Raw genomic sequence first — 27798 nt, 5'->3', positions numbered from 1 at the left:
AAAACTTTTAAAAGTGTCTTGTAACTGACTAGATTTCTAACCTTAAATGCTTTAAACTATTTTAGGTATAGTTCATGTAAAACTTTAATTTACTTTGTTTTTATGTGCACACAAATATTCTTGGGTATTCTTATTGAGGCCTTTCTACACAGTGTAGTCCTATTTGCAGTATGAATTATTTCTACAGCAAGCAACAGTGAGGCAAGGTTTTGTGGCTTCCTGTAGCTGATAGGAGCAATAAATATTTTTGTCTCTCTCAAAGTGAAAAACAGGCTAAGATGGATACTGAAAATCAGCTTATGAGAATAGATTTCTTTTGTACAGCTTCATATTTATGTGAAATGTCAGTCTGTGTTTAAGGTCAGTAATATGCAATCTAGAAAAGGGTTGTATGTAGATAATGATGAAAAATACTTCTTGACCTTTAATAAGCCTTTTAAGAGGAAAAAAATGTTTTGAGATTAAAACGATGAAAAATAATTCTTGACACAGGAGAAGAACTGTTTCTGTCAGAGGTATCAGAATAGAGAGCAGAGCTGTAAAGGAAAGAGACAGTTTTAATGAGGTCATTTGTAGTTTCAACTACTTTATAGTTTATTGAGATCGTACAAAAACTTTTGTAATTCAGTACATATTGGGGAAGGGCAAAGCTAGAAAAATGACATGACAATCTACTACATTTTCCCAGAAACAGTGCAATGGATTGGAAGTGATTTGTACTAAAACATCTGTAAGCAAGTTAAATTGACAAACACAGCTTCAGCTTCACAAAATGCAGTTAAAGCTAATTACTTATTTAATGCAATATATTCATTAAAATTTAAAGCCATTATATATTGAAATAATAAATGACTTTTTGCTTTAAATTAAATATTTGTTGTCCCTCCTGTGAGAATCTTTCTCATTCTCACAGCTGAGCTGCCTCATATGAGGTTTGTGGTGATTGCCTGAAGCTTTGTTCTTTAACCTGAAACCTTCCCCCTGCTTGCCCTCATCTTTCCCTTGCATAATATCCTGTTCATCTTCAGATAGTAGGTAATTATTATTGTCTTTGTACATAGACTTTTTCATTTTGAATGCTCATAACTGGTGCTCTCTCTGTCTTACACACACATGTTTTCATTTGGATCGTGTGCTCTGTCAGTGGTCAGTGATTTTTCTGACCCCAGATAGAAAAGATCTGTATGCAAAAAATAATGCTTTTTTCCCCGCTCTCTCTTCAGAAGCACAAATCTCTACATTTTCACACTGCTTAGTTTCCTGCTTCTTCTGTGGTTTTACTGTGGTAATATTACGTCCAGTCTCCTTGTTCATTCTTCTCGGTGTAAATTTCAAGATTATGTTGTTAACCTCCGCATGTTTTTCTGCTGCTTAGTTTCCTTTACAGTATGGGCATTACACTCCTTCGTGAACCTCCTTGTGCCATCTCTCTTCTAAATACCTTAGGAGGGCTTCCTACAATTTCATTATCTTTTCCCATATAAATTTGGTTCTTTGTCCACTATCTGCCCTGTGCTTTTTTCATTAGCATTGTTCTTCATTATGATTCCAAGTACAGTAGTTTTCCGACTACTGAAATATTTTGCTTTTTTGGTTGCCTTCTCTGTAGAGCACCTTGCTTCTTTGTTACAGGTACATTTAAACAATAGGAGCCCTCTATGCACTGCTTCTTTCTCATTCCTGTCACTTTCTTATTTTACATTGAGATTCTATGGTGAAATCTCTCACTTTCTTCTGCTGCTTCATATTACTCAGTTCAGTCTTTGATTTCATGTATTCTGTCCTTTTTTTAGTTTTCCCTTGTTTTCTTTCTCAAGGACCATTGGTGCTATTTCCTAATTCTAAAAGGGAGGGAAAGAAAAGGGAGGAAGGAAATTAATGAGAAAGATAAACAGCACAGCAGATTGTATGATCTTTAATTGGTGTAATCCTCTTCCCCTTCCAAAGTCTTTACATCCTTATCCTATCTAAATTAGACATGAGAGAACCTTACTGTTATGTATTATCAAAGGAAGGTAATGGCATCTTTGGGGAAAGAAAAAAAAAATAATTGCATTTCATGGTGCTTGTTCTTGTAGCTCAGACTGCCTCAAAAGGAGGATGCTTCAGAAAGAATACCACCTGATAAGCATACAATTCTTAGACCTCCTTTTTGCTGTGTTTTTAACTTTATATGTTTCCTATATGTTTTCGTATACAAAACAGCCACTGAACTGTTAATGCAGTCAAGTTTAATTTGCTGCATTCTCTTTGCTTTAGGTTTAACAGCCTCTGCATTTTAGGCTGATAGTTCCTTACCAACTAACACAAACATCGCATGTGACTCAAGTACCAGAGAAATTGTTCTAACCTTTAGAGGAAGTACACATAAAACATTTACACTTTAGCTTTGCAGTTTGCATTGATTTGCTGTTCTCCAAAATTCTGAAGTCATGTAGGCAAGTTGCCAGGCTGAAAATGACATGGCCTGGAGATCTTTTTCTAGCTCTTTTTTGCTAAAGGTAGGGTTCATTCAGCTGGAATTAATACTATCCTCAAGTAGTTCTTGTGAATACATTTACATGTAGATTAATTATTTTCTGAGGGAAAAAAAAAAGATTAAGTTCAAACTCCTTTTGTTCAAATGAGCAACAGAGGATGCTTGGTGAAGGTGACAACCAGATTGGTGACATGTAAAGAATCTTAAACACCACCCTGTGAATGTGGTTGCACTTATCCACACTTTCTTACAGAGTTTGTAGTTTCTGATGTCAGACCCACTAGAGTGTGGGCTCTGAACACTTTTTCCTGAAGAAAAATGTGCATATAACGTTGTTTTGCTGCAACTGTATGACTTATTTGAGCAAAACACCAAGACAGAAAATGCTTAAATACATAAAAATCAGATCTTTTGCACAGTGCTGCAATATGCCATACTGTTGAAGGCAAAAATCCTAAAACAGGCTTTCTTTTTTCACATTGGTTTGAGAAACTGTGTAAGAATTACTTGTGCTCATTCATTTTATGTGTGTGCATGTGTTTTGCTTTGCTGTGGAGAAGAATATACTTCTTTTGTCTTTGTAGACAGGGAAATAATCATGCAAGCTCCTTGGAAATATTTCTTCAGTGCTGTTTTAATACAGCTTTCTAGTGATGTTTTGAGGTCTCTCTGAAGGAGCATACATTTAATAATTGCAAGTGGTGCCCTGCAGGCATAAGCTTTGCTGCAAGTTCAATTTCAGAAGCTGCAGCCTTGAATACGTTCTATTGTGGTCACTATATACCTTTAAAGTTGGAGCTTTCTTCCCACAGGCCCATGGAGATGATTATTTTCACTTGGGCAACACAAGCAAGAAAGAACTGACTGTGGATTCCCTTCCTTTTTGTTCATAAAGGCAGTGAAATGCATAGAGGAATGCATATGTCTTGCGGGGTGGTGGTTTATGTATTTGTTTGCATCAGGCTAAAAATACCTTCAAATAAGCCATTTCCAGGGAAGTTGATAGATTGAGTATGATTTAAACAATAAGTGCCCGGTGTTTAAAGGAATAGTAGCAATTAAGGAAAGCAGCATATGCTGTTAAGTGAATAGATAAACAGAAACCTTCCACAAACCAAAACCTCCTTGTTGGTTGTAAAAGCCCTTTTTTAGTTATCTGAAGCTGGCCGTACAGTGCAGATACTATGCAGATATTTTTTAAGTTATCGATTATATTTTAACATAATAGTGTCAACTTCTCTCCCTTATCGTAGTTGGCAAAAAATATTTTCCATATAACAGGATAAACTGTGGCCTGCCAGATGCAGTGGAGTTGGATACCAGTAAGAGGTTCGATGAAAATTAATTTTTTGAGTAATCAGACAGGTCAGTGAAAGCCTGAATCAGCCAGTTTTCTTTGCGAGAGGGGAAAAACTTCTGCCTCAACACCAGTTCTTCCAGCTCTCCTGCTAAGCTGCCTGGAGGAGTGAAAATTGCAGCCAGCCTGCACTACACATCCTCATGCAAAAGTAAAGGAGTGGTAAAGGAGCACTTACAAACCAAACCTAAACAAGAAATAAAACTGGAAGCAAGAAGACACCATAGCTCACTAACTGCCTTTCTTGTTTACTCTGCTCCTCTTTCCCTTCTGTCTCCAGGTCAGCTCAATTCAGAACCAAATGCAGTCCAAGGGAGGCTATGGAGGTGGCATGTCTGCAAATGTTCAGATGCAGCTTGTAGATACAAAGGCGGGATAACCTTGGGGAAAACTTTCCCGTAAGTATTGTGCTCTGCTTTTTACGCGCTGTGAGAGTAGGAGGAAGAACAGTCATACTACTTCATGATTAGCTCCCTATAAATAGCCATATCTTTATGATGCCAAATTTTAAAAGGTATTTCTGAGTAAAAAATTCAGTATCGTCTAAGCATATTGGTGTTTTTTACACAACAAACAAGAGATTGTCCTGACTGCATCAGTCTGTCCATAAGCCTGTTTTGCCGACAATATCATCTTAAATATAAATGTTTGCAAGTAAAATCAGTTGTATAACAAACTTCAGAAGAATTTTATGATATGGTTAGGGTACCATTTTTTCAACAGTTCTGTCCATTTAGGCATAATATATATGGTGTTAAAACAATGACTAGCAATGTTACAGTAGGAAAATGATCACTCAAAATGTTCAAAACTCAGTTTAATGTGTGTTTTCTGTCTTCCAGGTTTATGTGAGTTCCTTTGTCTTCTTTCCTGTGTCCCCTCTTTTGCCTTGGTGACTGCTTTCTGTGCTCATGACAAGAGAAGTGATGGCTTATTGTTCACCCTTTGTGATTACTCCAGTGCAAAGTTGCTGTTCTGCTCTGATGATGCCATTTATCAGATTGGTCCAACCGTGCCTTTCAGTGGCATGCACACATTGGCCTCTATCAGTATCATGGACATAGAGCTGTTTAGGATTGGGTTTAGCTTTTTTTTTTGTTTTAACGCAAATTAAAGCACCAACCTTAGCATCCCTCATCCCTCACAAATACTAATGCACAGCATTCTGTTGCTTCTTAGTCTTTAAATCTTTTCTCCACTCAAGTTGATTTAGAAATGAGTGAGTTTCCATTCCATTAGTGTTTTCAATCGTCTTTTGTTTATATGCGTTTTTGAAAGGTCTGGGACCTGCAAGCACAAATGATTATTTCATACAAAATCAGCAGAGTAGATGACCGCATGCTTTGTGAGGTTGCTTTGTATGGTGGCCCACTTGGTGCTAGAAAAAAAATAAAAAATAGCTTACTGCAAGACTGCTGAAATATTTTGCTGTAGCACCAAGTCATGCCTGTTTCTGAAGGACTTGTAACTTAGCTGCTTCAGAGTTATGTCTTTATTTTAGTTTTTATCCAACTGGTCTTGAAATAATAAAGAGAAAGCTTGCATTCATGAGGCATTTGTTGTAAATGTTCAGTATATTTATTTTGGAAGAGCTGATCTTGAGACTGTAAACCAATGTAGACCGTATCTAAGTGTTGTGGAAGCGCTTTAGTCTATTTAAAAAAGAAAATATCATGTTTCGCTGCTTCTTTTTCTTTCTACAGTTTTTCTTAATTTTAGGCTGTATGGTCATTTCCAGTAGCAGCATGTCAGACTGCCTGCAATATTAGCTGAAAAGTTTAGTAGACCTCTCCAAGTAGTTTGCAGTTTCTGTGTACTAAATATTTAGGGGCCATGGAAGTTGCTAAGAGCAACATACTAATCTGGCAGAACAGATGCCAATGAAAACAACATACAGGGTGACTTTTTACTAAGTCAGTAAAATGCCTTTTGCTCAGGTTCCAAAGCATGTTTCTTTCACACATTGTGAAATTGTATTTTAATATTGCTGTTTTCAGATTATCTCTGTAAATGGTCCCTTTTTTCCTTCTTGTTAGTGGTTTGAGAGAAGTCAATGATTTGAGTCCTGGTTGAGTTAAATTTTTACGTGGAAAAAAACCCCACCCAAATAAATAAGGCATAACTGAGCCTAGTCGGATCCATTTTTATACACATGTGTTCATAAATATAGATTGCTGTCAAATGATTCTTTATTATTTTTCCATCCTTTCCCTGATTTCAAATTGCAACAGCTGTCAGGTTGATTTAAACATGTATGAACCTACCTGTGCTCTCAGTTTGCAAACACCACACAAAATGCAGGGCCATGGAGGTAGTTTGCCTTCCCTAAATTGTATTCCAGTGGTGTAGGTGTCAGTTATCTGGTTGAATAGCTCAGATTAGGTTGGAAAGCCTTCACTGATGAAAGTATTCATTCATGACAACAGAAGATCAAGATGTTCAATTGTCTGGGTGCATAAACACATGGCAGTGCAGTGATACTTTTCTTTTTAGAGGTCAGCATTTCCAATACCACTTTATCAATGAGTCTTAGGTATACTATGATTACAAAATTATTTGAACTTTGTCATTGGTAATAGCAGCCTAAATTTACTTGCCAAACCTATCTTGCACTTGTCAAAATGTTTTCAGCTCAATATCCAGGAAATAAAGAATTGACATATTTTTATAACAGACATAATTCTTTTGTACATTGTGTTCATTCTCAAAGTCAGTTCAGTGTTGGCTTGTAGATATTAAAGGAGAGTATTGACTTTGGTTCAATAAATGTTTTCTTTCAGTTGGTGGCCTACCTTTTTTTTCTTTTACATAAATTACATTTGCATTAGAAAAACACTTGCAGCCTACAGACAAATCTGTGGTGAAAATTATCCGAGTAACCTATTAGTGTCAATAAGTAATTTGCTGGCTTGATTTTTTTTCATGCCACTTGACCCTTGCCGAGTGGATTAAACCATAATTTTATGGGCAGATTTTTTGCATTGATGTAGTGTATTCTGCAAGGGTCTTCAAGGGAAGACTTCTTAAAAAATACATTGGAAACCTTCACATACAGGATTTCTTTCTTTTTGACTGCAGCTGGGGTATGTGTGTTACTTTCTTGATTGTGAGGCAGATTACTGTGGTGATCAGTAGAAGACTTAATCATACAACTAGTCATTGTGATATGCACATCTGCTTTGAATATACCTGCAAAGCATAGTATTGTCTACTCTGTATTTCACTGAATTAAGTTTTATATTTGACATTCTCAAAGTTAATTCCTTAAGTACTAATTTGCTACTTTAAACTTCATGCTAAATTGTTTTGAAGACTGATAATGAATTCTTCAGCTCATGGCATGTTCTTGAAATTGCCAGTTGAGGAAAAAAGAGTTCTAAAGGGAAAGAAAGATCAAGATAAAGCCATGACATATTGATCAACTAGAGGGTTCCTTTCTTTAATTGTTGAGGTTCTAGAAGCTTAGTACTGTCTACAAAGGTGTGTCTTCAAGAGCTGACATTTTAATATAACCATCTATAAAAATAAAGGTTTTTGACCTCTTAAAGAAGGAGCCAGCTTGTTTACGCTTAGTCTTTATTCTGTTTAGCTGCCTAAAGCAGATGTATGAGTCAGTTCATCCCTTTTGTACTTTTTTTAATTTTTGAGTGAGAAGGTGCTGCATTAGCAACCAAGTCTCTGAATTTAGTCTTGGTCCCAGGCAGCACTGTACTCTGCCATGATATGATACACCAAAAAACCCACCCAACCTTCAAATCCAGAAAATGAAGTTGTTTGGAAATTTTGCCCTGTCTACCTGACACATTCTTGCAGAGTACAGTGCATGTACCACATTCTGATTCCAGTATTCCTTGTCCTTTGTTTGGGGGCGGGAGGGGGGATGCAGAGGGAAGAGTTAATTAACTACAGTATTGATTTTCAAAGTCTATTCCTGTTTTGTGTGTTTGTATGGAAATAGGGCCCCTTCCTAGAGAACAGAAAGTGGGGTCTGAGCTTTGTAAAGATTCTGTATCTCTTCAGCACTTCATTGTATTTCCTGATCTCCACCTTCTATGAAGATCTCTATGCATGCCACTTGAAAGATTTCACTAATTGATTATACTGTCTCTGTATATGCCGTAAAAAAATTAAAAAGTACTACATCCCCTTCTGAAACTAGCAGTAAGCAGTATAGTGGTTATGAAAGAAAATTTATTAAGTTTTTATATTTGTGAAAACAGTTTAATAGAAGACCTCTGAGTAGTACTGTTGTCCCAAAATCAGGATTTTTCACCCAGTGTGCAAAAGCTGATCAACACATAAGAGTCGAGGTATTTGTTTATTTCATCTCTGTACAGAGATGGTGCTAGGTGGTAAATCCACAAAGCTAGCACACCTTTTTCTGGGTTTAGGAGGTTTACAATGTCATTAGCTATAGCTCTTTACATAATATCATATACAAAACTGCTTCAGAGGTGGCAGGGGGTGGAGAGGGGTACCCTTCTACAGTTTCTGCTTCGGGGGAGTTACTTTTACTATTACATCATAATGAGGATTTGTTACTTTCAGGTAGTTCGTCTTGGCAATTAGTGGGTCTGCAAATTTTTTCTTACCCTAGTTCCACAACATTGACTCTTCGTGGTCACTATGTTAGCCTTATGAGGGTCAGTATGTCTGTTCCATTAGCCCTGTTAGTTCCTTGGATTATTTCACATTCCTCCTTTGGCTGTTTGTCATCAGTACACAATCCCACAGATCAAAAGCTTTTGGTGAGGATTTCACACTGATTGTGATCCTGGATTTTGCAGTTTGGGAATATTGCACTTATTTGACTTTCAACAGTAAAATTCCCATTCCTTATTCCCTCTTCCTTTTTCCTATGATCACAGAGAATCACAGAAGACTATGCATAATTATGCATATTATTATTACATTATACACTGTTTACTCTTTAACATTTTCTTATTCCTTGAAAACAGTTGTTAACATGATCGAATGATAAAATCTGGACTAAACTGCAGATTTAGTGGTATAATACAATTCCATAAGCACAAACTGTTATGTTAGGACACAAAACACTTTCAGGGTAAAAGACGTTACACATTCAGTATTTGGGATGAGAGTTTGAGGCTTCTTTCATATAAAAACATGTAGCCACAGGCTACAACTTCCCTATTGAAGTATTCTACTAACAGTAAGAAGATGTAAAAATTATAATCAGCACAGCACTACCTTATTTCTGAAGAAGTTCACCCACCTGAGACTGGTGGCAAATGCAATGTGTGCCACTGGGAAGCTAAGAGATGCTGAGTGAGGGAATTGCCAAGCAGTGAGCAAGAGTCTGCAGAATGAGACGTAACAAAAATTTAACCATTTCCTGCTGGCTAAATTCTGTGCATCAGAGTAGTAGGTAAATGTTAGATGGTTCTTTCAGTATTTGCTGTTAGGTGGTTAGGAGTGATCTGTGTGCATAGACACAACAAGCCAGCATCACTGAAAGTTACTGTGAACTTGAGCGAATAACGCTCTCTAAGTGCAAGCCATGTTTCTTGAATTACAACTGTGAATGTATAGCTCTGGCTAGGTTCCTTGGAAATCAACAAAACAGGTGACCAGACAAAACAATCCTTCTCACTTTTGATGGATGTCCTACCTTATGCAATAATGGCAGATATTAAGACAGTATTTTGGTAAGCATACTTTAAAAGTTTATGTAATGGAGAAGAATTGCATGTACTCTTCAGTATTTGAGAAGAAGTAAACCCATTTACTTTCACTATATTATTGACATGAAGCAAAGTGCTCATACATGTGTATCTCATCATTTAACATTGTTAAATTGGCTATAAATTATTTTAAAATGTGCACTGCTCAATGAAGAAATTGACAAATATTTAATCGTATTTGGCATCTCAAATAATAATGATGAAGTCCTGACTGTAGATCCATACATAGTGACTGTGACATCAAAGCTTATACTGAAAATGATGTGCTGGCTCTGCCAATGATTAGTATAAGTACTTCAAAAGCATTCCAGTAAAACTGATTGGGACTGGTTCCACCTACATACTCTCACAGTCTGTGCTGGCACTGACACTGATTTGACTGCTCAGCTGACTGTTGGGTTCTGACCTACAGTAAAGGTTAGGTTTTGGCCAAATTGGTTAGTTTTAGTCTGGATCAGTTTCATAGTGCTTATCCAGAGTAAGCATGGGAGGGAGTGGCACAGGATCAGAAATAATCTGTCATGGGGAACATTGACAGCTTAACCTGGCTGTGGAAAAGCATCAAGCTTTCTGAATTAAAAAAACAAACAAACACCACAGAACCTTCAGCCTAGTGACAAAGCTTAGCCGCAGCTGGGGCTGTGAATATGTCTACTGAAAAGCTACTTCCACTTTTTGGGAGCTCTCTTTCCACGTATAGGGCTCACCAGCTTCGCCCAAGTTATTCTGTTTGGTTTACAGGCGCAGAGGATGTTGAACACATTGCCAAATGGCAACTGCATCATCACCAGGAGTCAACCAACCTTAGGCAATACAATTAATTTCTGCCATCAGTGCTAATTCCTTCTATCACCACTACACAAAACATGACTTTCTGCCTTCACACAAGCTAATAGAAATGATGAGTTCAGACTTCAGGCAGGTTTCCTACTAAGCCCAGAAAACACTAGACTGCTGTGGAGTTGGCAATAATTTACTGAATACCAAGCTTGCTTACTTAAATACAATGCAGAATGGTATAACCACATTTATGAATGATTGAGCTGTCATGCAAAAGGCACATTCATTTTTCACAACAGCTATTTAAGCATTTGTGGGAGTTTTTCATGGCATGGATTGTCTACAGCCAAATTTATCTCTTTTGTATATATTTTTACCAAAAAATGTGATTATCTGGTTTTAGACATAAGATAGTAACAGAACCTGTTAGCAGAAAATAAAAGTAGAGTGTTATGGTTGGTTTATCAGTTCTTTCAAGTTGAATTCTTCACTTTTGGACTTGACTTGTAGTAGAGCACACTTTTGGTATGCCAAGACACATGCACAGAGCGGGGCTGGATATCTGGTAGACAACACTGAAATTAGCTAACTGATTTGCCAACAGTTCAAGAAGGTGTTGGTATATATGCAAGAGTCATTGTAAGTTTTATCAGTCCAACAGTGACTTTGAGGGTAGGAAATTGTTTCAGCGTGAAACAGTGAGACACCCACTATGGATACATGTAATTTTTCCTCAAAATGCTAAGCAGTAAGAAAGCTTCATATACTGATGTCAGCATTCAGGGAGTGCTGGTCTTCTACCAGTGCTCTGCATGTCAGAGTCAAGGGCAGCTGTTTTCCAGGAATGTGCTTTGTTTCGCCCATGCCATGCCTTCAGTGCCATGAAGGAGCTGTTGGCTTTTCATTTGTTTTCTAAATCTCTCACCATTCCATCAGCCTTTGTAGGTAATAATTGATTTGAAATATCTGCTAGGCAATACAACCATATTTTGCATTTGTGCATTTCCTGGTGGGAAACTCAGATGAGTGACTCCTGTTGATAGGATACAGCAATGGTGTGAGGAGCCTCATGCGCCACACAGGAGCTGGGTTTATCTTTTTCACCTACTATCATTCATCAGGATCTTTCACCAAATGTGTGAAGTAGGCTGTCATGCAAGGCCAGTTCTTAAAACATCACCTTTAAGCGGAAGAAGAGTATTACTTTGAATTGATTTATTTGGGAGTCCTCAGATTTCATGAAATGTGGCAACACTTTGGAAATGGCTATTCTGAAAGAGTTTTCCTTAGGAAATCACCTTTACAGTAGCAATAAAACAAGCAAAGAATCATAATCCTTGGAGAAGGGTACACTTTCCAGGTAGTTAACGCTAATGTACATGGCACCCCACAGCTTTTTCCACTTGTCATAATTTCACCTACTGGAGCAGTAACAGTTGTCTCGTGTATGGCATATGCATTAAGCAGCAGAGATAATGCACAGATCTGGGGGCGTCGTGCAGCATTTTGATTCAAGTTCATAATGGAGAAAAACATTTCAGAAGGTAGAAATAGGAAATAAGGAATCAACATTCACATTTCAACGAGCAACATTCTGGATTTGGAAAGATGGAGAACTGTTGGGAGGGCAGATACTGACAGTGGGTGAGTGAAAAGAAAGGAAGATAGGGGGGGGGGGGGAGGGTAATCTTTGATAGGTGTCCAAGCACTGTACCCAGGCCAATTCCCCATGGTGCTCTTTTCAAGAAGGAGCTGTTGGCGACAGCCACAAAAACAGAGCCCAGTGTGGCAAGGCTTGTTCATTTTTCACTGTTTTAGGTAGTAAGTGCCACGCAAATTACTCTTTCTGTAAGTTGCAGCAATCATTTGGTTTCCATCCGGCATAAGCAGGATCCACAATAACAGGCAGGGTAGGAGCAGCCCAGGGGAACAGGGCTGCAGAGAGAACAGAGCTGGGAAATTAGACTCTGAATATTGTCAAAGTCTATATTAAATTCAAACTATTTTTCTTAATGTGAACATATATAGGATGGTGCAATGGATGCCCATGCAGCTCCACATCTTTTAAAAAAACATTCAGAAGTCTGTTTCCAAATTCATTTGCTGGAGCTGGACAACATCAGGATGGTATTGCTGCTACAGGTCCAAGTCCCAGTATTTCTTTTTATTGACTAGAACCACCCACTTCTATCTGTTTACAAGTATCCACAATTGCACAGATGCTATTTTCCTCAGAGACTGCCAAAATGCACCGTGCCCAGTCCTTGGATGGGTATTAAGTTGCCATGCCATGTGTTGGTTAGAACTCATTCTCTGAATCACAACCAGAACACTGGAAATACATGACAGAAGGAAATGCTGTGGCTAATGCAACAGCTTTGTAAGACCTAGAACTGCGAAGTCGCATCAAGGTGACTGCTTACTAAAACAATTTTAAATATGCTTTTCAGGCTCTTAAGACACACTTGCATACCCAAACACTTAAAGCAAAAAAATTAAACTCTTCTGACCTACACAGATACAGTGGCCCACACTGTCCCACATATATACGCTATAATGAGACATAATGATTTCTTCTCTAAAAATGCGTGTCCAACAGCTTTGGAGGCACAAGGCACTTCAGAGCTGTGCAGTGCATCCACCTGCCTCCTCTGCCGCGCTTCCGATACCCATCCAGCAGCAATGCGGAGGCCAGTACAGCACTGACAGGACAGACTTTTTCTCCTGACCCACAGTGCCAAAGCTGCCTGGCACAAGGGACTGGCAGCTGTTTTCCTCAGTGCTTGCAGGCGTCGCAGCCGCCAGCAGGTAAGGCCAGCTCTCTGGTGGGCCAGCGGGGTCTGCCACGGCCGGGCTCACTCAGACATGCGGGAAGGCGGCAGCCACCCTGCTCCCCACAGCCCCAGCCTCACCCCAGACTGAACAGGGTGTTTGCATCCTATTCCTGGGCAGTGCTGCTACCTTCCTAAATGCAAATTTGCATAATATTGCACTGAATTAAGAAAATCCTTCTCAAATCAGCTTCTCTAAGTAAGGGCACTTGGTTAACTGTGCAAAGACAAGTTTCCCTTCTCCCCACTGCTCTCATTCACCAGGAACATGCCAGCCCAGGCAGCTAATGGGAGGGTGACTGGAGCCAGTTATCATCAATACACTCATCACTGCTGTCACTGCTTGGAAAACTGTGATCAAATATGAGCAGCTGCTGATTTGGATAGCTTTCCTCAGTGGGAAAGCTATCCACATCCATGAAGAAAAATCCTCCTGGGACTGGCACGCCCTCTAAATTTAAGCTCCTCTCTAAGTAAAGATGTTTCCACAGTGCTGTCCATTAAACCCTGCCATAAGTCCCATAAACTACCCCCACTCCACAAAACTAGCGATCATGTTGTTCACATTATAAAACACTTAAAAATTTGCAATAAATATTTCGATAATTGGAAAGTGGGCACTGGCCTCCCTAGATGGGCAGCTGTTTTAGATGATAGCTTGGTGTTCCCAGGTAAAGCCAGTTTCACAGCACACTGGACTGTTTTCCAGTTGAGAATCCTACAGTCCAATCCCCTGACCATAAATGAACCTGCAAATGACAATGGCATTTTCTAATCAGGCCAAGAGGATCCAGAAGCAGAGGTCTGCAAAGCATTAAAAGTATTTTACAAAACTAAGAACACATTTGCATGGTTCAGGCCTTGCTTTTTCCTCTGTACATTTCTGGTACACCACATCATCTGCATTTTTATTACTTCACTATATACTTCTTATGGTTTGGGGCTTCTGAAAACTATTTCTGAAGACTTTATGTGCTACTGATGTTGGTTGTTTCCCACCTGAGGTCAGTCTTAATCGTCCCATCAAAAATGGCATCATAGCCACTTTTAAATGGATTATCAGGAATATGCAGCAGGAGCTAATGAATTTAAGTGAGGCATGAGATAACAAACATAGGAAAGGTACTCCTAAACATCTTCTAGAATGCTCTTGAAGTGTCATTAGCAGTGCTTTGCTATTTGCTTGGGGGCTAACATCCTCTAAAGGATAACAGCAGCACCACATTTCACTTTTGTAGCATTGCATCAAAGGAGGGATATCCCAGGCCTTGTCCTCACTTCAGTCAGTAACACTTATTGAAAGGTCACTTCAGAGCTTTCTCATGAGGTGCACAAGCACACAGGGTATAACAGACACTTTGAAAAAGAAAAACTAGTTTATTTTTTATTAACAATTACATAAATCAGGTAATAATTTTTCCCATAAACTAATTGCCCTGTCCCTTGCCTGTGTTCTGTACCCAGAAAGGTAACACTCCTTCAGAAGCAGCAGGGTACAAGAGAGTTTTCTACTCCTCCAAGCAATTACCGTAAGGTAAGAAAAAATAGATCTTCTGAGAAAAGCAAAAAGGGTCATAGCACTCTTGTAAAAAAGCCTCATTAGTTTTAATGAAATAATTTATTTGAACAAGGACTGCAGGAACTAAGCCAGAATAGGAGAACTTGTCTCATCAGAGGTCACTGCAGCTTACTTTTACTTTACTAACTTACGTCAGTAAGAGCACTTAGGGTCACCTGGGTGAACAGAGAGAGAACCTACAACTTCAGGCAGATACAGCCTTTAGTCATGTCTATTACAACCGTTAATTTGATGGGACACAGGAACACGACCTGACCTCTGCCAGGCTGCTGCAGAGACAATCCTGTTGCCAGCATCTTGGCATGATGGAAGAAACACCAAACCACAACAGAAAAGATGAAGAACTTTGCACAGATAGACAGGATAATTCTTCCTCTGGTTTCTATAAGCAACACCTCCAAGGAAAGTGGGGAGCAGAGCAGAAGGGGAGCTGTTGCGGTCATGTCTGCTATAAAAGAGCTCTGCCCACAAGCCTGCTCATACGGCATTTTGCTTACATACACTGACCGGGTATACCAGCTCTTTGCAAGAGGCAGAGGTCTCTGACTGTGCAACCTTACGTGGTTCCAGCAAATATCTCTTTGTAAGTGTGCCTGCATGTGATATCAGAGAGGTTGTTTACAGCACTAAGAAGCCCCCTTAGCCCCAATGACACAACATTGTCACTCTGATGTAACACCATCCTGAGCGCTTATCTCTGAGAACAGAGGTGTCAGACACACAGACAGGGTGATTAATGAAGGAATGCTATTGTGAACATAGCACCATGTCCTCATTACATCTAAATGCTTCAGGTCTTGCCATTTTGCTCCTGTAGTTAAATGCAAAGTGAATATTGATTTTGATTGCTTTTGTTTCTTTAATCAGCAAGCAGGTTTGACATTTGCATTCATGGGTTACGGGAAGCAACAGAAGCCCGCCTGGAGGTGAAAGTGCACAAAAACATGTGTGCTGCAGAATCAGTGGTTTTCTTAAAAGCTGGACCCACAGTGTGGTTGCCCATCTGCTCCAAGGCTGAGCACAGTGCTCAGTACAAAAGCCCACAAATTCAAGCAGGCTTTGAGAGCAGTTCTTGGGAGTGAGAAAAGTCAGCAGTTTCTCCACTTCCAGGCTCCCATAGCTTTCTTTGGTCAGGTAAGACTGCCTAGGTAGAGGAAAATGCAAAAAGTCTTTAGAGTGGTCCTATGGCTGGTCCCTGAAGGAAGGAACACTTTTGGGGCAGACGCCCAGTCCTTCTGGGCTGATGAAAACATGGCAGTGTGCAAAGCCTCAGCTGGGAGATGACTCTCAGCACCAGGACTCAAGGAAGATGGTAGACTAAGTGATATTGACGTGCGGAATTAGACTCTATAACTCGAAAGTTATAAAGTAGGTATGTTTATTGCGCGCAGATGCACGGGGGATCGCTCCTCCACAAGCATGCATGCCCGAAGTGACGAACCATCTCACATTTATACAATAAAACAAATGAATATTCAATTAACGCCTATACATATTCGTTACCTAAACCCGCTTCGTATGTTAATTAGCTTATCAGTCCTTTGCCTGGAATGTGGTGGTCTTGCAGGTTTGTAGGTGATTCATGTCCTTGTGACCATCCGATCGTCTCCTTGCGTCTCCAGCAAGGAGCGGTCTTCTCCAGCAAGGAGACTTAGCACTCCCTCCCTCTAGATAGCATTGGAATATCTCTCATCCTTTTCTCATTCTTTTTTAAATAGCCCCTTTGTTAGAGGAGGAAGGGCAGGCGTCTCCCCTTTGTTAGAGGAAGAAGGGCAGGCTTCTCCCCTTTTGTTAGAGGAAGAGGGGCAGGCGTCTCCTCAAAACTGTAGGCATCTCCTCAGAGCTGTGTGCCTATGTGACCAGACATCGCACCCATGACTAGTCACCATACCCACATTCCTGGGCAGACATATACAATCACGATCGATGTCCATTGTCCCCATTTCACACTATTTCTCCATATCAATATGAGCTTGTAATTCATGGAAAACTGATAACCAGCTTTGAACTCTGCAGCAGCCTCCTTCAGAAAGGTCAAAGAGATGTGTTTTGGTGTGGAAGTGACTAAGTTGAATGATGGAGCAATGCTTGCTGATGAACTGAAAGGTTTAGTCCATTGCAGGAGCCTTTGAGTGACTCCGATTTCTTCATCAACTTGCCTCTCATCTTGCCATGTAGTCTGAGGATTCATTATGATGAAAACCAGCTTTCTAGTCCTGCTCCATGCCTACTGCATTTGACCCTTGTGTCAGTTTGCTAGTTGTGATGAGTTAACCCTGGCTGGCTGCTAGGTGCCCACCAAGATGCCCTATCATCCCCCTCCTAACACCGCAGTGGGAGAAAATACTATAGAAAGCTCATGGGTTGAAACAAGGGCAGGCAGATTACTCAGCAATTACCATCATGGGCAAAACAGACCTGACTTGAGGAAAATAATTTAATTTATTGCCTGTTTAACAGAGTAGGATAGTAAGAAATAAGAACAAACGTAAAAACACCTTCCCCCCACCCCTCCCTTCCTCCCAGGCTCAACTTCACTCCTTCTTCCCATCTAGATTTCTCTTTCTCCCACTGAGTGGCTCAGGGGGAAGAGGAATGGGGGTTGTAGTCAGTTCATCATATGTTGTCTTTGCCCCTCCTTTTTCCTCTCACTCTTCCCCTGCTCCAGCGTGGACAGGAGACAGTCCTCCACAAACTTGTCCAACATGGGTCCCTCCCATGGGCTGCAGTTCTTCATGAACTGCTCCGGCATAGGTCCCTACCATGGGGTGCAGTGCTTCAGGAACAGACTACATACATGGGGCCACAGGTCCTGCCAGAAAATCTGCTTCTTCACAGGGTCTCCACAGGGTCACAGCCTCTTTCAGAGCATGTCCACCTGGTTGGGTGTGGGGTCGTCCAGAGTATGTAGTGTAGATATCTGCTCCACCGTGGATCTCCATGGGCTGCAGGGAGATAACCTGTGTCACCATGCACCTCACCACAGTCTTCACCATGGACTGCAGGGGAATCTTTGCTCTGGCATCTGGCACACCGCCTCCCCCTCCTTCCTCACTGACCCTGGTGTCCGCAGAATTGTTGCTCTCACATATTCTCACTTCTCTCTCCCAACTGCTGTTGCACAGTGGGGTGGGTGTTTTTTTTCCCCTTTCTTAAACATATTTTCATGGAGGCACTGCCACAGTGCTGGTGAGTTCAGCTTTGACCATCAATGGGTCCATCTCACAGCCAGCTTAAGCTGGGTCTGTCTGCCATGGGAGCAGCTTCTGGCATCTTCTGACAGAATCCACTCCTGCAGTCATCGTTCCTGTCCATCTATCTCCTACCTCCCCCATGACCCCCCCTCCATCAAAACCTTGCACATAAACCCAACAGACCAGTACAACCCTGGTATTAATCTCTCCCTATGGCTGAGGGCTTTTTTTAAAAATGTGGTGGGCAGACATAGCCCTCTTTCACACAAGGTGGACTGGGAAGTGCTAAGCCTTATTTTAAGACACTGCACAGAAGAGGTGCTGTAAAATGTCTGCTGCCCCCATTCATACTGGCTAACAGCTGACCTCCCTCTGAGACTACACTGGTGACTTCACCTAGCAAAGCAGTGTACAAGGGTTCAGAGGTGTACTGGCATACTGTGAGTGGTACTGTTAGTCGTCGTGTAAGCCCCTGTGGTGTATTGCTGCCCGTGGTCCTCTACATGTGCCTCTGTGTGAACACAACATGAACTGGTGAGAAGCACATGGATGTGGTGTGGGTTTCTCATTCCAAGTAGGTGAAAAATAGAAACACATGAATCTAGACAAAAATAATAAAACTCTGTATGCTTTTTTCCTCCCCTTGACTCTGCTTTCTTGCCATTGCAGAACACTCTGCTGTTCTAGTGAGGGTTATGTCACATGTCAAACTCAGGGCAAGCCCATTTCTCACTGAGCACTTGGCTGTTGGTCTTTAAAAGGTCTACAGTCCTGAAAAATCATGTATGTGAATAAAAAAAACCAGCGTAGCATTGCTTATCCACTAGATCCCAAACACTCATTAAACTTGTCTCTGCTACAGGTCAGCTTACAATGGCTGGCTCAGCTGAGCTGAGCTGAGCTGAGTGAACCCTGTGTTCCCATCCACACTGGGAGCTCCTCTTCCTCTGGGATGGGCCTTTCAGCACAGCAGTCAGATTTTAGCAACCTGCTAAGACTATCTCTGTGATGATGTTCTTGGAGCCCTCAGCTCAAAGGAGAGGCAAAAAACGGCAGCAGGATACAACAATCCTTTTTAAAGGTTAAAAGAAGAGTTGCTGTTTTACACGGTTGCATATGTGCCATGTTACTGTCTGTTGTACTCTTGCTTCAACTAAAAAAGCAAATCCTAACTGGCGGTGCCCACAGTTTTCTGCTGGCAACCCCACCTCCTGCTGCATTGTATCTCCTTGCTTCTAGCTGTGAGCCTTGCTCCCGGGCATTTTAGCACCAGTTCCAGCCAGAGCCCATGACCCACCCATTTCACACGAGACAAACTGAGAATCATTTTACTGCCGTAAGTTAATTACAACCTCAGAAACACAAAAGCTCTTCTGGGTGTCCCTTAAGACTGTCCCAAATCTCTGAAGACCAAACCAAAGAAGTAACTAGAGACTGCTTTTATTCTGCCTCCCCCACAGCAAGACAATAACAAGTTCTTTACAAATACATAACTAAGGAAAAAGTTACGTGGTTTCTGCTGTGTTTGGCAGTCAGAAATAAGCACTAGTTAGCACAAAAATAGGGAGGAAGGAGAAGAAAATACGTAACTTAGACTATGATGCTATCCTCTTTCATCAAGAAGTATGGCTAAATTCTGGATCTCCTTCCCTTGCCTCTTCATAGACCTGGCAAGCAGCTGACCTGGCAAACACTCTTGAAAACCATTGTGGGTTTTGGACACCTGCCATCTCTGTTACTTCCCTAGAAATAAATTCAAAGAGCTGGTTCATGCAACCATCTTTATCCTGGCTAGATGGAAGAAAAGGCACTTCTGAACTAGGTAGGAAATACACTGTTTTTGAAGTATTGACGTACGGAATTAGACTCTATAACTCGAAAGTTATAAAGTAGGTATGTTTATTGCGCGCAGATGCACGGGGGATCGCTCCTCCACAAGCGTGCATGCCCGAAGTGACGAACCATCTCACATTTATACAATAAAACAAATGAATATTCAATTAACGCCTATACATATTCGTTACCTAAACCCGCTTCGTATGTTAATTAGCTTATCAGTCCTTTGCCTGGAATGTGGTGGTCTTGCAGGCGTCTCCTCAAAACTGTAGGCGTCTCCTCAGAGCTGTGTGCCTATGTGACCAGACATCGCACCCATGACTAGTCACCATACCCACATTCCTTGAGCAGACATATACAATCACAATCGATGTCCATTGTCCCCATTTCACACTATTTCTCCATATCGGTATGGTGTCCAAGAAGAATATTTGCAGGAGAGAATAGTGCATGTATAAGCATGTCTGGTTCTCAGGTCATGCTCCAGCCTGAGGTATTGGTTTTCAAAATGTTCGCTGGCTCTAAGCTGCTTGTGAGAGGTTACATGAGATGATATTAAGTAGTTAAACATGATCAGCTTCCAGCCTTAGCTCAAGTCTTCCTGAAGTGTGTTGTTCTCGTGTCCCTCTCCAACTTTCTTGCCCTGAAACTGATCCTAGCGTGTAGGATGCACAGTATCAGAATGGCCCAAAGCCTGAGGAGTGGGCACCATGCGGAGCACATCACATCCACAGTAACCCCAAGGGCCTTGTGCTGCTCCAGCATTGCCATTTCCCTTGGGAAGGCTCCAGTCCCTCTCCACTTGGGAACAGTGGAGCAAATGAGCCTTTCCCACTCTGGGCCCCTGCACTTCGTCTTGCAGTGCTCTGCCACAAGGACAAGCTGGTTTCTAACACCACACGTAATATAATAGTTCCCTACCAACACTGTGAAAAGAATCCCACCCCTCCTCACAGCCCTGGCAACATACACCTTGTACAACCACAAAGCTCACAGGCATGCTTCTCCAAACTGTCACAGCTCTGCAGACACCTGTTATTTTAAGAGCAGATGTGAAAACTGCCCTCCCAATTTAAAGGTCAATCACTGTTGCAATTCTTGGTGAAGCCATTTACATTTAGGGTGCTCTGGTCAGCAACAAAGGGAATAGCTGCCCTGTGCTTTGTGCAGCTCTGCTGCCTTGACCATCTCTTGCACACTGAAAATGGTGGTAATGTCACCGCTAGGTGCAATTGGTCTATCAATCTATGCACCACCCAGTTTTCCACTCCCTGTTAAACATGCTTCTGCACACCTTGGACCATTAGAGAGTGCCAGGCACATTTATCACAAAGATGAGGCCTCTGCTCCCTGCAGTAAAGAGGAAATAAAGATAACACACTGTAGAAAAAGAAGCAGAGCAATGTACCGTGCAGATATAGGGCATGAAAGATGCCACACATGCATTTAATATACCTGTAAAACTTTTTTTGTGCCAGTCTGTAGCTAGGCAAACTTCAAAGAATCTGTGCAGCAATTGGTTTCTCCCCCAACCCCCTACTAGCTCCCAACATTCCTCCTACACCAGCAAAACTGGTCCAATCTTCCTCTTGAGCCACATGACACAAAACGTGACTGAAGAGGGTGGATGAAGGCACCAGACCAGAAGCATTTTTAAAGTTCTGCTGAGGTCTGAATGACAGCTCTGAGCTTGGGTCAGCAGCATCAGAGGAAGCCTCTCTCCCCGTGCTGCCTCCTTCCCTTTCAAATCCCTCTACGATGATGCTGCCCCGTATGTCTGACACCATGGCCAAAGCTCTGGCTAGCTTGCTACTGCTACTGCCTTGTCTTCTTTATGCCTTGCCTCCCTGCTCCGATAGCCTCCCGAAATTTTTCCTCCATGTGCTGCTCATGATGATTTTCCTTCCCCTCTCTTTGGTAGTATTTTAGCCTTGTGTTGTTGCAGCACCCTGTGGTGCATGTTCCTCATTCCTAGTCCTCTGTCCACGACCAAAAAGGGGAGCACAAAGCACATACTTATTTTCGCAACCTTGGACACATACGCACGCACACAAAATTTAAAAAAAAAAGCAGGAGGAATAATGAATGAGTATATGGACAACACATCTGGAACTGCAGAATGCAGCTCCCATAATCGAAGGGGAAATGGTCAGCAATGTGCTACACCACTTATACACACACACACACACACACACACACCCAGACTATGGGGTCAGGTGGGATCCACCCATGGACACCAAGAGCTGGCAGAAGTGCTTACCCAGCCACTTTTAATCATTTCTTAATGATTTTAAATTAAATTAAAGATTACAATCCTGGCTAACTGGGAAGGTCCCAGAAGACTGGAGGTTAGCCAATGTGACTCCCATCTACAAGAAGGGCAGCAAGGAGGATCCAGGAACCTACAGACATGTCACCCTGACCTCGGTACTGGTGAAGGTCATGGAGCAGATCATCCTGAGCACCATCACACAGCATGTGCAGGACAAGCATGTGCTCAGGCCCAGTCAGCATGGTTTTACAAAAGGCAGGTCCTGCTTCACTAACAAGATCTCCTGTGACAAGGTGACCCACCTAGTGGATGAGAGAAAGGCTGTGGATATTGTCTATCTAGACTTTAGTAAAGCCTTTGACACCGTCTCCCGCAGCATCCTCCTGGAGAAACTGGCTGCTCATGGCTTGGACAGGTATACTCTGTGCTGGGTAAAAAAAACTGGCTGGACAGCCAGGCCTAAAGAGTTGTGGTGAATGGAGTTACACCCAGCTGGCAGCTGGTCACAAGTGGTGTTCCCTGGTGCTCAGTATCTGGGCCAGTCCTGTTTAACATCTTTATCTATGAACTGGACAAAGGGATTGAGTGCACCCTTGGTAGGTTTGCAGATGACACCAAGCTGGGTGGGAGTGTTGATCTGCTTGAGGGCAGGAAGGCTCTGCAGAGGGGTCTGGACACATTGGAACAATGGGCTGAGGCCAACAGTATGAGGTTCAACAAGGCTCAGTGCTGGGTCCTGCCCTCGGGGTCACAACAACCCACGCAGCACTACAGGCTCGGGGAACAGTGGCTGGAAAGCGCCAGGTGGGAAAGACCTGGGGGTGCTGGTCAACACCCAGCTGAACATGAGCCAGCAGTGTGCCCAGGTGGCCAAGAAGGCCAACAGCATCCTGGCTTGTACCAGAAACAGTGTGGCCAGCAGGGCTAGGGAAGTGATGGTCCCCCTGTACTTGGCACTGGTGAGGCCGCACCTCAAATCCTGTGCTCAGTTTGGGCCCCTCACTGCAAGAAAGACACTGAGGTGCTGGAGCGTGTCCAGGGAAGGGCAACAGAGCTGGTGAAGGGTCTGGAGAAAGTCTTAGGAGGAGCAGCTGAGGGAACTGGGGTTGTTTAGGCTGGAGAGGAGGAGGCTCAGGGGGGACCTTACTGCTCTCTGCAGCTGCCTGACAGGAGGCTGTGGGCAGGTGGGGGTCGGTCTCTTCTCCCAGATAACAGGTGATGGGGCAAGAGGAAATGGCCTCAAATTAATGCTGGTGTGTGTGTGAGTGTGTGTTAGGTTAGATATGAGGAAAAATTTCTTCACTGAAAGGTTATCAAGCATTGGAACAGGCTGCCCAGGGAAGCTGGAGGAATCAACATACCTGGAGGTGTTTAACAAACTCATAGGTGGGGTGCTAAGGGACAGGGTTTAGTGATGGACTTGGCAGTCCTGGGTTAACAGTTGGTCTTGATCTCAAAGGTCTTTTCCAACCTAAATGATTCTGTGATTCTATGATTCTACAATTACTGGTAAGCTTTCCAATAAGTGTGATTACCCCTACATATACAGATTCACACCACAGCTACCAGCAAATATATCCTCTGTGGTTCAATTACATTCTCTGGAAGAGATGTCCCAGGACTGTTGCTCATATAATGCAGTTTTTTCATCATAGCAACAAAGTAGTTGGCAAAAGCTGCTCTGCAGAGGTGTGGAAGAGAAATATTTTAGTCTCTAGTACACTTTGATCTATGGCGATACATTTCCTGACCTCTGATGTTAGTTATTTCCATAGCTCATTATCTCATTTGGGAAAGCTTCTCTTGGGTCCCATCTGCTGTAAGGAACTTTCTTTGGTCTGGGAGGTCTCAGGAAGTGGTGCATCTCAGTAGGAGACTTGGGAGGTCTCTGGAGCAGTGGAAATTTATGGGTGTCTTGATCACCCATACTAAATCTATGAGTTTTTCTTTGGTGCTTGGGAAGTGGTTAAACACTTAAGGAAAGATACAAGGAAGATGAAGTTTTAGTGTTGAGAGCTCCCAAGTCCGATTCAGACCACAGAGACGGACAAGGTAACAGCAATGCAGACACTACTTTTGCACTTGAACTTCAAGCATTTGTGCAGAATATGGTGTTTTCCTCAAACACTGCAGACCTCTTCCTCAGGCAGTAGTGATAAGAATGTGCATGTCGCAAACTAAACTGCTAAGTATATAATTAACTACTTTCTTTTATTTTCTTTTTGTAGTTTTGATTCGTTAGGAAACAGTTTTACTAGGGATGAGGAAACAGCACTCTAGCAGCATACCTCATAAAAACAAATAAATGAGGCACAATGCAGTAAGCTTACAGGGCAGCTGGGAACTCAGCTGTGAGGTTGAGGTTTGTGTGAATCCTGATGACAGCTACAAGAAAATAGGGACCGAATGCAGCTAACACCAAAAACTTCCAGCATTCACAATACAAACATCCATATGTGGACACAGATAAAAGGTAATAACAAAGGGCAATATTCAACATTTCTTCCTTCCTCTTGCCATCAAGGATAGTCAGGCTTCTCAAACTCCTTTTCTGAGGTCATATATGGATGAACTGTTCATACACAATTAGTTCTGCCAATACGAACCAGGACTGAGCAGTTTGGTGAAAAGTGTACACGCATCAGCTGTTAGCTGATGATACCAAATACAGGCATGTGGTACCTGAAATGTATTTCTCCATTTGGGCTTTCTGCCTTTCATGAGGTATTCACCCACTGTATCAAGCTAAAATGAATCTGCCTATCTACAATATCCATATGCAAGCAAAAAATTACTACCAACAGGAAATCAGTTGCTGCAGTTTTGGACAGTGTGGGAGCACACATTAATTTCTTTCTTTATCATGACTCACAGCAGTCAATGCAGTAAGAAACAGATGTGCATTCTCCACAAACACTCTGAAGTTTGCTGCCAGTGCTACCATACACCAGAGGACACTAATTATAGGTGCTTCTGAAAGTGTTGCACACCTTTTGTGATGTTTTTGGACAGAGTGGCAAGAATATGCTGACAGAAAAGACTTTAATAGTGTCAAAAGAAGAGCCAGAGGATCAGGAAAATACCCAAGATGACAGAAGTGTAGTTTTGGTTTGGTTTGCTTTTTCCTTTCCTTCCTTGTTCTTACTTACTTACACTTTCAATACCTGTGCTAACAAACCACTGCCAAGTACAAACATGTACACTATAATGTACTATAATGTACTAAAATGAGAGCAGATTAAAAGGGAACAGTTGTTTTGAGGCAAAACTTGGAGGCTGTTTCTTGTTGACAATTTTGAAGACCATGGAGGAAAAAGAGAAGCTCAAAGACTGAGAAAGAACAGACCAGTATCTGGCCAGGTGAGCACAGCTCCAAGCCCCATCTAGTAATTCTAAACTTTTCTGTGTTTTTCCACTCTTCCTTTCCATTTAAAAGCAAGCCCAAAACACAAGATCTTAGTGTCACAAGCTAATAATGGGGTTGGTACACTTCTGAAGCCTCTGCTAATGTATAAATCTTCCTTAACTGCTCAAGCAAACACTAACCTTTCACTGCCAGAAAGGTAGGCTGCAATCCTGATTTACTTACAAGCCTGCACATTGCATGCACTCCCTCAAGGATAGATGATGCATGGGACAGAGAAGTGTATTAGCAGCAATCTTCAGACTACATTTTCAATATCATGCTTGTCAAATAATTAATACACTTGAAAATTACTTTCAAGGGAGAACAAGGGCTTTAGAACATCTACAAAATCATTCCTGTAGTACCCTGAACTATTTTTTTGTACTACAATTATGCCTAGAAGCTCCACCTGAGACTAAGGACCCAAATCAGTCAATGGGCTCTGCATAGTCAGAGTAGTCAGTGTACAATTTCCAGAGAAATTTGAACCAACAAAGCAAAAGGTAAAATACTACTTTTGGGTGTCAGGCCAAAAATACACCACCACCACCCCCTTTTTCCCCCTAAAAAACCCCTTGAGTGCCTTCAGGTTGTGGCAGAATCTTCTGTGAAGTAGGAAACCAGCCAAACTGAGAAGTATTTCTGCAGAAATAGTTTGTAATTTCCTTTCATCAGTCCTCAAAACATCACATTTACAGCCCTTACCCTTACTTTTCTATTCTATCACAGAATATAGCTGATGCTCATACTGAAAAAGAACTGCTGAATAAATAAGTTTTACATCACCATAGATTTTTCTCTAGGTGAGAGGAGTGCCATTCCAAGCTTTATATTGGCATTAATCTAGTTCTTTTTTTTTTTTTTCTCATAAACCAACTCACAGTAATGAAATAAATACAAGCCAGAGGACTTGGTACATTGTAGGTGGCATCTAATGTAATTAAAAAGCTAGTTTAAAGGAAAACCACAATGGTTTCTATGTCATTCCTCCTAGACACAGGTCCTGAGGAATTTTCCAATGAAAAGTATTTCTTAGACAAAAGCTACTAAAAAAGTAGGAGTTTGATGAGAACAACAATTCCAAAGTGCTTTCTCATATTAAAATAGCCTGCCTTCCTCAGAAGTGTATATTCTGCTCATATCTCATAGACCTGGAGTATAAAAGATGCTTTTTGCGTTCATTCCACACAGAATTTCTGTATGTTTTCTTTCCTTATGTTGCTACATAATGGTCTTGGGTTATCTTCATAGCAAACAAACCAAATCTACTTTATTTTCCTCTTCCTAGTCCCCTTACTACATCAAGAGTGCCAGTGCATCACCTTCCTCTTGGTCAGGGGCACCAAAACCAATTTTGTCCTTCCAATGCTCCTTTGCTAAAAGAAAAAGTGATTTTTGCTTAACTCATGATAGGGCCATCCATGCAGAAATAGTGCCAGTAAGGAGTTTCTGCTATAAGGAGACTAGATGAGGGTAACCGTGGCATTTCATGAGTCAAGTTCTAGGGCTGAAGAAAGGCTCAACAGTCATATATAGATTTCACTCAAATAATGGAGAATATGTACAGAAAGGCAGAAAAGCATTAACTTAATAAAGTTTTTATTTATTTTGCACCTTAAGTCAGCTGTCCTGTTGATCGGCAAGCTTGCCCCTGGCTGGAGCAAGCCTGTCAATGCTGAACCTCTCAGTCAGCAAAACAATGCTACTACAAATAACAGATGTAATTACTCACATGCATGCAAAGAGATAATTTCCATACATGTTAAAAATCCTTGATGAAAGTACATAGAGTAGGTTATTGAAACACAAGCTTCTCCATACATTCAAATATATGCCTGACTATAGACAAATGCATGTGGAAATGTACACACTTCAGATTTATCAGGGAAATTTTTAGCAACTAGTGGGGGAGAAGAGGTCATAAGGGCCATCACAGTTCATTCCAAAGCATTATATTAGGTCATTCACAAGGTGCAATTCAATATGTCAGTTTTCTTTTAAATTTTTAAGATTGAAGAGGAAAAAAGAGCTTTAAAAAAACCCTTTCTCTAATTTTATTAGACGAAATTAAGAAACTATTGAAAAAATTGCATTTTACCAACATCAAGAAAGCTGCTGTAAGTCTTGAGATGCATTAAGTTACTAGGTTTGCTGCATTATTGGCAAGAAATACCCTGAGAAGACAGAATTCCCAAGGAATCAGCTGTCTCCATGTCTGGTTCTTATATGGCAACAGAATAATAAAAAGGATATGGGTCAGAGAGCCCAAGCAATAATGGAGTTATTTATCTTGATGGACAAAGAAGATATCAACATTCTGGGTTGAAACCATGCACAACAGGTAAAGGAACAGTGATGT

General features: G+C 41.4%; 1 protein-coding gene across 1 annotated transcript in view; it reads left to right on the top strand.

The window, feature by feature from the left end:
* Nucleotides 1-6615, top strand: part of CDC42SE2 (CDC42 small effector 2) — an 84417-nt gene extending 77802 nt beyond the window's left edge. Inside the window, exons 6-7 of the mRNA XM_055698758.1 lie at nt 4117-4234; nt 4679-6615. Of these exons, the coding sequence (XP_055554733.1) occupies nt 4117-4215 (99 nt within the window). The 3' untranslated portion in view covers nt 4216-4234; nt 4679-6615. The remainder of the gene's footprint in view (nt 1-4116; nt 4235-4678) is intronic.
* The last annotated feature ends 21183 nt before the right edge of the window (nt 6616-27798 follow it).

Source organism: Falco cherrug, chromosome Z (assembly GCF_023634085.1).
Source record: "Falco cherrug isolate bFalChe1 chromosome Z, bFalChe1.pri, whole genome shotgun sequence".
In the NCBI taxonomy this organism is placed as follows: domain Eukaryota; kingdom Metazoa; phylum Chordata; class Aves; order Falconiformes; family Falconidae; genus Falco; species Falco cherrug.
Note: the sequence above shows the minus strand (reverse complement) of the source record. Positions and strands in the feature narration are given on the sequence as shown.